At 38.0% G+C, this 12,206-nt stretch overlaps 1 protein-coding gene across 1 annotated transcript in view; it reads right to left on the bottom strand.

Annotated features, from left to right (window-relative positions):
• Nucleotides 1-9,055: 9,055 nt before the first annotated feature.
• Nucleotides 9,056-12,206, bottom strand: part of LOC139116749 (QRFP-like peptide receptor) — a 34,028-nt gene continuing 30,877 nt past the window's right edge. Inside the window, exon 4 of the mRNA XM_070679381.1 lies at nucleotides 9,056-11,407. Within this exon, the coding sequence (XP_070535482.1) occupies nucleotides 11,192-11,407 (216 nt within the window). The 3' untranslated portion in view covers nucleotides 9,056-11,191. The remainder of the gene's footprint in view (nucleotides 11,408-12,206) is intronic.

Genomic DNA, 12,206 nt, shown 5'->3' with positions numbered 1-12,206 from the left:
CGTATGAGACTGTTAATGAACGATGACTGATGGAATGGTACCTATCGTTGAAGTCAGAAGATGTTACCGTAATACAGGAATTATCGTCAATTCTTCCATTCATATTATCAAGTGTGATACTCGATAATGTTTACTGTGACAAGAGTGAAATATATCTCATAATCACTAAAAATGTGTTTACTTGTGTAACCAAGCTGACTAACGAATGTTCTTGATATCATCCTCATTAGAAATACACTTAGATCGGTCAGTTTGGCCTTTCTTTACGTATATGTTACCGTTTACTGTCCAAAGATACATGAACCTGGCTCTCTTCCTTGCCTCGTTTACCTTGTGTAGGAGCTGCCGTTGTGATTTACACAGATTTTCATTGATGAAAATAGCATTCATCTGCTGATATCCCAGTTCTCTGGTTGTAATTCCATGTAATTTTCTCCGGTGTTCAAAGATGTAGTTTCGTTTCTTCCTTGTCATGATTTGACAATAATAGGTCTTGTGCGAATATTTCTATCGCGTCTTGTATCATCGTCATTTCTGATAGTTTGTTTCACTCCAATACGATGTGTAACATCAATATCACTCGAGTCAACCGACGGGTCTATTTTACGTAGCACATTCAGAACGACAGTGTCCGTATCTTCTTTGCCTTCTTCGGGTTCAGGAATACCTGCAATTTCTAAATTTATCCGGCGACTACACTGGTCCACTGTTCGAAGCTCTGATTCCAGTGCAGACACACGATTGCGTAATTGACTATTGTCTTGCTGCAAGGTGTCATTAGATTTTTGTAGCTCCTGCATTTGCATTTTCATCGATTCAAACTGATTGCTTATAAATCTACCGATTTTACAAGTTCTCGTCGAGATTCTTTAAGTTCTCTAACCTCACTCTTGATTTCTGTTATCCCCACAACACCATCGTGATTTTATCCGTGTCTTCGTTCCCATTCTTGAAAACTGAGCCAAAACTTGAAGTTACACCTGTTCGCGCTTCGGGTGTGGCCGCTGCCATCATGGTCGTTGCATTTGAGGAGTCAGTTGTTGACCGGGCCGTTCCAAATCTGCGTTTTTCACACTTCACACATAGCATAAGATCACCTTGACACAATGACACGTTCCTCTTCGCTGGACAGTCGTTGCATTTCATGTTTCCCTTGTTAAACTTGCATAACCTATGAAAAACTTGAAAATAGGCAAGAGCCGAGCCGACGTGATGTTGTTCCATTGAAAGCGCCCTCAAAAGTTGTGCCACCATGCTGTAGACTTCAAGATTAAATTGTAAGGTAATATTGTCACTAAATGAGAACTTGCGAAAAAAGCTAACTTTACAGCTGTCATTACTGTGCTTTTGATGAATACGTAATTGTACACCTTCGATGCATTGTCAGTAAAGCCCCTTTGTGTCCTCGTACATTTGAAAACTCATTGTACAGAAATGTTTCAGAAATTTATGCTGAAGGCCAAGGACAACGCACGAGTCTCCATCAGTATCCCTCTTCCATGAGGGCTGAAATTTGTCACAAATAAAATATGTTGGCTATACACACTCAAGGTTATGATGTATTTCTGACGATTTGTGTATTCTTGTGTGGTTGCTGCAGCTACGTATGACTCGCCATTATAATCTTAAAATTACTTTATCCACATCAAGTCAAAAGACACTCGAAATTTTGATCCACTGGATTCAAAGTATCCTCTGGAAAAGGAAATGAATAATTTAGTGTTGTAATTATGAAATGATACGATAGTTTCGCTGTTTGATCGTGACTCGTAGCCGAGTTGTTTTCCCGCCAAGTCTTTCGCAGACGACATCGGAAAATTTCTACAGAAGGACGTTCGTTTTAACTACATGCCTTGTTACCATTCCTACATTCTACTCTTCAAATTCGCCCTTCGGATGTTACTGCAGTGGCTTGTTCATCATATGATTCTCTCAGTCAATTTGTTGTCTTTCAAGTTGATACCGCCATTTTGGCGTCTGAGCAGCAGGTTTAAAAATTAATCCCTAAAACAAAATTCATGAAGACCAGGTTTAGATACAGCATACGCCACCGATACGGAGAGGTGACACGACTAAGCATAGGAGTGCCAAGGAAAGGTTGAAACATTGCCATCTCTTATCTGATTTTTATTCAGACTGCCTACATATTTTCTAATGCGTCAGGTGTTATGAACAGCACTGCGCGATCAAGAAGAGTAAAGGTGAACCGCAGGGTGTGAACGTATCACCTTCTTCACGCGAGGCACTGACTGGTTCTTTCGATCCAAGTGGTCAGGCAACGTGATATATGCGGTGAGTGATAGGAGACTTCATGACTTGCAGCACAGAATAGGGCGCCGCATTACTTTGAGGGTTGTTGGGTGCATGAGGGTCATTGTAACGTCACTCATGCAAAAACTCTTTGCTGCTATTCGTTTATTTGCGGTCATGCGGTATGAACGATTTTGACGCTGATACATGCAAAGCTAAGAGTAAGTTACCAACCAACAGTTTCCAAAACTGTTAATTTGTTAAAAGTCCTGGAAAAAAATATTGACTTGGGAATTTTGTAAGCGCCATCTACGCATACGCACATTCTAGAACAAGTGATGAAGATGACGGTGTGGTGTGCGACCGAAACGACTAATGACAGCTTAGGGATATGTCTATTGGATTTGAGTGTGCTGCAAAACATATATTGACTGGCCATATTCTGATAACAGCATACGTTTGTTTTCCCAAGAGCCTGAGAGTCCGAAAAAGTCTGTTTCCCTTGGCCTACTCTAACTGACTGTTTTGCAGCGACTGTCAGGTCCTCATGGCCAGTCAACTTATATGTTAACGGTTTCAGTTCAACCACAAAATCATCGCGCTTGTCTTACATACACAATTTGGCAGTGTTCCTATGGGTTGACGAATCGACTTGCACAATTTGGCTGTGTTCCTATGGGTTGACGAATCGACTTGCACAATCAATGGCAAAATCTCGCGAGGTCTCGCACGACAAATGAAATCCCTAATGTCATTAGCAAACTGTGAAATCGACAGAAGAGGGCTATTTCTTTTCATAGAAATACAAATGTGAACACTAAGAATAGTGTCACTGAAAAACTATAACTGTTACAATATTGTGGAATTCAAAGCATTTGTTTTGAGAAAACGCGTTCCACTGTAAAAATGACATTTATTTTTTTTTGACAATATTAATAACTTTGTATTTTCTTTGAATAATCATTTTTTGTCTACTCTAGCTGTCTGCTGTACAGTCTAGCTGTACAGTGTTAGATTTTGACCTATAGTGTTTTATCTACAGTCCTAATAGACCTGTTATTGAGGCACATCCTGTTTATCTATGAATAAATAAATATTTTAAGTTAAATGGGCAGTCGCTGTAACTATTCATAATTTTCTACAAGTTTTTGTACGTCAATTGCAGGTTCTTGTTCTACTCCCAAAGCGCATGTAGAAACAACAAGTATTCAGCTTGTCAACAGAACATCAATACGTGCAGCAAAGTGCACTGTTATTGTTTACATTTGAATTTTAATCCGGACCAGAGGTCACTTTTGAACAGTAACGATGCAGTCTACACATGTATAGGTTCAGTTGACAAGCTGAATACGTTCTGTATATCTCATGCGTTGGGGAGTAGAATAAGAGAATTGTAGCTGACATTAACAACAAAAATAGTGGAGAAAAATCATATAAAAGTTACAGCTACGATACATTTAGGTTGTGGACTTTACTCCACAGTAATGAGAACACCATAATGACACAACTCCGTTCAAGTCATGTTTTTTGCTACTAATGAGTTAGGGAAGATAAACTTCATTCATGTGTTCACTAAAGAGCGTCCATGGTAAAAACATTCTTCGGTGTTCATTTTGTGAAATGAGGCGAAGTAAATGAAACGTGCCTTCCATTAACTGTCGCTCACTTTGAGCTCTTAAGACGTGACCTGAAGGGCAGCAAATGCTTTCAGCGCCTTAACTTTGAATTCCATCAATCTCCGCTTCACTTCACATGAACGATTGCACTTGGACATCAATCCTGCAAACCCAGAGTAGAGGAAAGCTTGAAGATGGAAGCGATTACTGAGAAATATACCGGTACTCGATGTTACAGAGTTTTCTAAACATAATGGAACTTCAACGTAGCCAGAGTGCATATATCTATGAACCCAACCCTTGAAATGGTCGTAAAAGGAGGTCCAGGTGTTATTAACATGACACACGACATTTGAAACAGGTATTTTCATAAGTAAACATTGTCAGCTTGACGCAATCACTAAGTGATAAATATAAGAAACTTAGACTGTGCCGACCTTTAGAAGTAATTGGCTTTCAATTTACCGTGAAGCATTATTAAGATAAACTAGCTTCGCTGCGTAATTTCGTTTGATTTACACAATGTTGTCTCAACTCGTTATTTAATCAGCAAAAAAAGGCTGTATAAATCCCTCTTACCATAAACCCTGCACCTCAGAATATTTGGCCTGACGTTTAAGGTGTTATAACCTGCGATCATATGATATTTTGAGTCCGAGGAATGTGTTACAACGATTTCAGATGGTAGGTTTCCACCATCCTGGCATTCTACAGTTGGCTTCTCTGTTAGCCATGTGAAAACTAACCCACTGTGTATTGAAGATGTATAGATAACTTTTGTGCTGACGCCACCAAAGTGTGACCACGATCCTCCAATTAGGATATTGTGGTTTTGAAAACGTTACTGGAAACCACAGTGTGTCAGATCCTTCATCAATTATTTACGTTACTGGAAACCACAGTGTGTCAGATCCTTCATCAATTATTTACATCCAAGCCAATTACGGGAATCTCCAGCGGGAAAATCGTGATAAAGAATCTTTTTATCAAAACTGAATCAGTCGTGACATGTTTACTCAATGTCAATACGCAGAAAATTGAACTGACTCATATCTCGTATTATATTATGGCTTTGTCAATACACTGAATTTTGTGACGTCATCCCAAGATTATGACTGATAATGTATCCAATTATCCAGTATTGTAACCCAAGATCTTTTCTACATCTACTAAGTCAATGGCATTGCCAAAACTATAAAATAATAGCAATATTGTACCCCTCCCGGCCCATAATAGATTCAAGCAAACTTTGCACGACGTATTGCACGAGGCGAATCCGAGTACATTATGTTGTGCAAAGTTTGCTTTCGTCCATTTTTGGCCAGGAGGGGTACATTATTGCTATTATTATTGCTATTTTGTAGTGCAAAGTTTGCTTTATTGTCCGGAAGGGGGTACATTATTGTTTAAACAAATGGCGTCACATTAAATAAAGGCATTTTTCGTAAAGGCAAATCAATGATCTATTTTATACTAAAATAGCTGAACGAGGCTAATTCTATTGCCATAGATACAAAGTTGTCATGGAAACAATTCCTCATTTCAGTGTTCTGTTACATTAAACTAGACTCTGGGGTGAGAGTAATAAAGATTTGAACATATTTGCGCAGACGGCCCACGCAACGGCATCACTCGTATCGAATGCAAACAACTAAATTTGTAGGCAATATACGTGTACTGTTCTGTAACTCCGACGGATACTTTTTACCCAAAGTGTAGATATTTTCAGTTGTTCAACAGTGAAGTAACTTGCTTACGTCGCCAATGAATGAGGAAACACAGTTCTGACCGTTTATTTCATCTAAACAAATGAAATGTGACTATCGACTCTGCAGTCAGATTAAAAGATTCAGTTGGGTAGGGCAGGGAGTCGGCTGAGGCTGATGGAGCGCCTATGAAGATTTAATCTTTAAGTCTGTATCGCTGTATGCAGATGATCGCCTTTTACTCATGTCTCCACGTAATGAAATGACTATTTACTCCCTAGAAATGATCTTGGAATGAACAGAAAACATCAACCGATGACCGTTATAGCCAAAGGTACTCCCTCTGGGCTGAGGGTGATTTAGAATTTTCAGTTATTTGATATTTTATCTGATGATGGAAGACAATAGATACATCGGTACAAGGTAAACTGATGTACTAGTATAAGCACTAAAAACTCGGGTACTTTTGCTTTTTTTCATATTTTAAAAGAGAGACCGGCCTCGATGAACTACCTCTACACATTCGCCCTCAAGAGAAATTTTGTTTGAACAGAAAAGAGAGTTTATAAAGGTCTATTATTAAGCAGAACGTCCTCGACCAGGTAATGGTCACGTGATATCCGCGATTACGTTTCAACAAATTAGATATGGAGTCTTGGATTGGCGTCAACATCGCCTCGTGTCATTTCTAACGATGAGGGCAGCATCATTACTATAGGCGAATCCAATTATCGGTAAAAACCATCATTAAGCCGATAAAGTGAAAGGCAAACAATACGTCAAGACATCTTAAGTTTTCTGCAGAAAATAAGGTTTGAAGGTGACTCATCGAAGTTCACGTGTTTGTGTTATTTTGTGACATTTTCCTTTTTCGTATATGCCTTAAAGTGCAAGTCAGTTTTTTTTAATTTAAAAGATGGACTCTCAGCCTAAAGCACAGTGAATAATGTACTCCAGCGTTCCACCGATGCTTTTTGAAAATGTTACGGGAGTTTTGTCATGACGAGATATTTAACGGAAAACAATGTCCCTGTAATCTTCTTTCGTTTTTTTATTTGGTATAGCTTGGGAGAATAAGCTATCGTTTAAATAGTATTACCATGATTACGGGGAAATCAGCTGGTGCAAGACATAAATCGAACCGTTCTTATATTCTTTGACCATCTACTCTAAGTGCTATTACAAAGAGCAGAGACTTGTCCATGTGAGTTTATACGCACAATCAGAGAACATATCGGTTTATTTTGCTGAAACTTAACAGGGCGCTGGCGAGGTGGACATACACGTATCTCATGAGCTTTGAAACGAAATCGTATTAAATACCTGAATGAAGATTCTGATAAAAACGTGTTGTTAGGAAGCAAATGATAATTGCATTCGGAAAAAATTTAAGGCTTTGCTTAGGGTTGCGGATTGGACGGCCAAACCGTCCAACCCACAACCCTAGGTAAATTCTCAACATGCTGTGCGGCAACTCTAGCATTACAAAGTGTTTCTTTGAAAGCTGTGTGTTTTTAGTTCAATATTTGTTTCTAGTGACGTAAAAGCCGGCAAATTTAAGTTAAAGCTACAGATGCAATCACAAGGCTGCGCCCCGCTGCCTTCAGGCATCGGTCAGACAATCTTCTTTTCCTTGCCACTGGGAAACATCCTGTAGATTACTCTTTTGAAACCACATCACGTACACTACAAACACGTCTTCATATTTGTACGCGTCGTAGAAGTAGAGAAGTATACTTCCTTTCAAAAGTGCCGAATTCAAAGAGTCACGATGCTTTCCTTTATTCAGTATGCCAGTTCTCATGTTTGCTTGTTATTTAACCTACGTAAACTGTTATCTGCAATTGTTCAAACATTTCCCAAAAATATATATCTGTTGTCACGTTCAAATGCATAAATGCTAATTTTGTCCATCTTCTCGGTTAAGCCCGACGAAAAAATACTGTGTACGCCTTGTATCTCACATCGTCTACACAGTGTTTGTATACACAGTTAGACTTCTGTAACCGACGCCTTGAAAACTAAAATCCATGTACTGTGCTTTCTATGGTTTCATCAGCCTTGATCATAGCGAGTGAAATGTTATGACAAATATGAATTGAAGACACACAAATATTTTTTTGCCGTTGAATTATTATTACGAGCTCTGCAAAACCAACTTTTTCGACCGGTGTCGTAATCTCGACTCCGTGAAAATACTTTAAAATTGCCAATTCTAATCCAGTTCATGCAGTGATCTTTTCTCGATGTTATCCAGATTGGAGTATTCACGTAGACGTTTTAAAATTCAAAGGATTTTAGAAAATTTACAGATCATACATTGAACTTAGAAACAGAAAAACTGTCCGTATATTGCAAACTCGAGGGACAGCCTGTACCATTTTCTCACAAGTGTTCCTACTGACAATGTGAACCAATTTATATCTGCTAATACTGCTCGTGAGATTACATTGGTATTGGTCGCCTTATACGTACTGAAGTCGCGATATCATGCGAGATAGAATGCTTCACATGGACAGACAACTCAGACACACAAATTTTCACATTGGCTGATCCAATCATGTGTGGGCTCATTTTGAAAATTCTGAGAAAATTAAGTTTCACTATTTCGGCTTTTTCCGAATCGAAAATTTTATGAATTTCCCAACAGAGTTGACATTGAAAATGGCGGCCATTTTGAATTTCAAATATAGGCAACATTGAGGTAATTTGATTATCTCATTCAAAATTTACCCAAATTACAAAACCTCTGCTATTCTTATGTAAACTACAGGTAACCTTTAGCTTCAATAAGAAACCACACAGGCGGTCAATCAAATTCGTTGACAGAATTTTCATGTCAGGTATGAGCATTCCCTGTGTCCCAGATTTAAGATTTACTTCACATTTACGTTGTCAATTCATATCACAGAGTTCTTTGAAAAGTCGGTAATATCGTCCACGGTATATAAAAAAGTCGCTGGTCGCACATACCGAGGAGTTAGCTTTCTCCTCCATGCATATTCATTTGTACTTACATAGTGAATTACATCATTACTTAATTTCTCCCTTACTCGCCCACCACTTACATACTCACTTAGGGGCGGACCATGCGATCTTGAGAGATGGGATGGTCACAATCAGATTGTAAATATTTTTTTACAGTTGTAAATTTTTGAAAATTTTTTTCCCAAGTGAGTCGTGATCCGCTAATTTTTTTCTAAGTAATCTGTCAGATTTATCTCTTTTTTGTGTTCTGATTTTATTTTTTAATTTTGCAAACTAGTCTGAAGATTTTATTTTCCTAATTGTTTGCTTTGAAAATGTTTTTTTCTGTTCTTGACCACCCTCCGTCCCCAAGATCTAATGGTCCATCCCTTACTTGTTTGCTTGCTTGCTGACCTACTGACTGACAGTCTTAATCACTCTCTTACTCTCTCACAAACTCATGCTTATACACTCGTCTATCCATCTATTCATTCTTACCTATACAAGCTATACACATTACAAAGTGTGAGATACTTTATTCACAATATCATCGATATCGGACTTTACAATATTACATGGATATGCAAACACGATATCACTGCACGGTTGAGATAACGGCGTCAATAATTTCACGTCTAAACTGCGACAATGTGTCATCATCGCAGAATATCGATATGTGCCGTGCTATAAAATTGCAATAACTGACACAGATACAAGCTAATGATGCCATACTTGTTCTCAGACTAACATTGAGATTAACACATATTTTCTCACTTGTGATCGTGGTAATGTGCACTTATAGTGTGTCTCATTCTACAGGTTTCACACGACCAATGGTCCATAATTGAAATACCGAGAGACGAACTGAATACAACATTGGATAAATTGTCAATGGTCAGTATGGGTGATCATTACAGCCTCGTAACGTAGTCGTTTGTGTCATTTCTTTCGTATGGAAGATATACTTAAAGGGAACTCTGCTCATTCCGTGTAAAATATACTAGGAAATGCTGACTTTTTGAGAGAATAAACTTTGATAAAATGGGATACTGAAGACGTACAGCATACTCCTTCGTGTATGTGCACGGTGAAAAATCTTAACATTTGCAAATGTCATCGATGTATCTCCGGGACGATAAATTGAGAAATACTATAAGAAAACATCGTGTACGATTCATAGTGATACAGAATATACCAGTGTATTTTTAGATCAAGTAATTCATAGTGATACAGAATATACCAGTGTATTTTTAGATCAAGTAACTTTAAGGTAACACATAACAACACAAAATATATCGACAAAGTTAAGGCCAAAAGATAACAGGTTTTGTTTGTCATCTTTAAGTGCATCTACACCAGTCCCGTCAGTTTTTTCGTGATCACTTGCGACAATTAACGACAATAGAATGAAGGTTTAATCCGCACAGTAATATCTTTCGGGTGACATGTACACACTGCACTGTTTTAAACAGTAAAGTTTTTGTACAGAAGTACTATCGACTATAAATATTCATTTTCCGTTGTCAGTAGTTAAATCTTGAGAACCATAGAAACCAAAACATTTCAACAGATAAGACAAAACCTCGTCGACGCCATCATTTTATGACAGTAAAAGATGGGAAATAAAACCCTTATTGTTGAGTTCTAACGTTATCATTTTATTCGCAATGTTAAGTCTGTGCAGGAACAACACATCATAGACATTTACGACTTCACAGCTGTGAAATACTTTATATGTAAATAGAGATTTTACTGTTTCACCAGGAAACATTTCATAAAGTTCGAATAGTTCATCTAATTTTCTGAGATTACAAATGACATCAGCGTATTAATCAGCTGATCTTTACAATCATCGACTCCATTGAAAAAATAGTCATCTATAGTATTCATGTTGACCAAAACTCAATTATGGTAGAATGCGCCTCGGGGACAGATATTTTGACTCTCAAACTTTTCAAGTTCTTTTCTGATCTACCACTTGTAGGGGCTCATTTTGAGGCATTTGGAGTAAGAAAGACTTCCACCGTCTTAGTTTTTCGAAAATTTTATTTTTCTCCATAGAGTCGACATAGTGATAGCCTTCATTTTGAATTTCAATTATCTGAAAAATTTTGGGTAATTTTTTTCTCTGTGTACGGCAACCACCGATTTTCATTCTTGATTTTGTAAAAGAATGTTTGAAAGATTCCTTGAGGAAAGTTTTAGCAAAATGTTAAGTCCTTCACTTTCGAGGCGCATACTACCTTAAATGGAATAGTATCAACAGATGGATTACTGAACATTTTCACAGTCTATTATAGAACACCTTACTTATCAGAACATACAGAAAAGAGTAGAACCAGGTATGATTCAGTTACAAGCTATGTATCGAATTTATATAAATAACAGGGAAGGTGGGAACGTAAGAGCATTATCGTACGATATGGCCCTAATTTCATCATATTACGCGACGTAATCCGAAACATGTCCCCTGGAAATAGGCCCGAAGGAAATTTCCCTTCAAAATAGATTGGCATTTATAGTGACATGCCTTAAGGTCAAGTCTTCTGGGACTTGAAAGCACGCAAATCTTGATTACCGTGACCGACTGATAATTCATCCAGCCCACTTTGTCAGCCCTCGGAGAGTTTCAAATCTCTCCTTGAAGTCAAACTATTTTGACAGCATGTCTTCCTGTACTTTCATGCTGACAGACTTCTCAGAGAGACGCTTGTTTCTCCCGAAAAATGACGTGGAAGATAGCGATAGTTTGCGAGTCGTTGATAGGCTGGATCGGCTGTCCAATCGGCGGTTCCGAAGACTGAAGGTTGCCTTACGTTTTCTGCGCACGGGAATGTAACAGCGCCGGGCTAAAGCATGAAGATCACTCTGAAAAGTAGAACAAAACGGACATACTAATTCCTGTATTTAGATACTAATAGTTCACAACAGCATGAAGAGTGAAAAGCTGTGCAAAACGCACGGCCGACAGAAAGAATGACGAAAATGGGAAAGAATGGGCTGCTGTATACATAAGGCCTCAATCAATGCATTAACATATTAAAAAATTCGACAAACGTGAAATTTCGAAACGTAAAATAAACTAACATATAAAATATGAATGTTTTTAAACAAATTGTAATGAAATTCTTGAATTTAAACAAGAACAACTCAGTATTCTCACAGATATAAACTGCCTTAAGTCATAGAGAACATGAACATCGTAAATCCTATTATTTAGATGTTATCCCCTCTAGGAATTTAAGTCGTGTTCTACTAACGATGGATATTTACTATTCGTCAACTAACAATCTGTACTGAAAACACATTAGAACTGAATGTATACCTAATTTGTAGATCATTTACCAATTTAGAAAAGCCCTTTCCCTGGAAGGCCTATCAACTTTATACGAAAAGAAATGAGATTGCAGAGTGTCTCCGGAAATATATTCCTTCAATCTAATGCGTTTCACATGTAGTGACAGATTTCAATATTTTGAACATTTTGTTCGCAGTCAATAACCTAACCACAACTAGAATGTACATTTCTATTATCTATAAGATTAAACCAACGTTGTTTGTATTCCAAGCGCTGACGCTGTGATAGACAGAGCGTATCGCGTGGCAGGTGTGACATGAACGTTTTCCCGGGTCATGATTCCAGGGTGAACATTGTCTACCGTTGAAG

The sequence above is a fragment of the Ptychodera flava genome, chromosome 18, assembly GCF_041260155.1.
Source record: "Ptychodera flava strain L36383 chromosome 18, AS_Pfla_20210202, whole genome shotgun sequence".
NCBI lineage: Eukaryota > Metazoa > Hemichordata > Enteropneusta > Ptychoderidae > Ptychodera > Ptychodera flava.
This window is presented reverse-complemented; position numbering and strand designations above follow the sequence as displayed.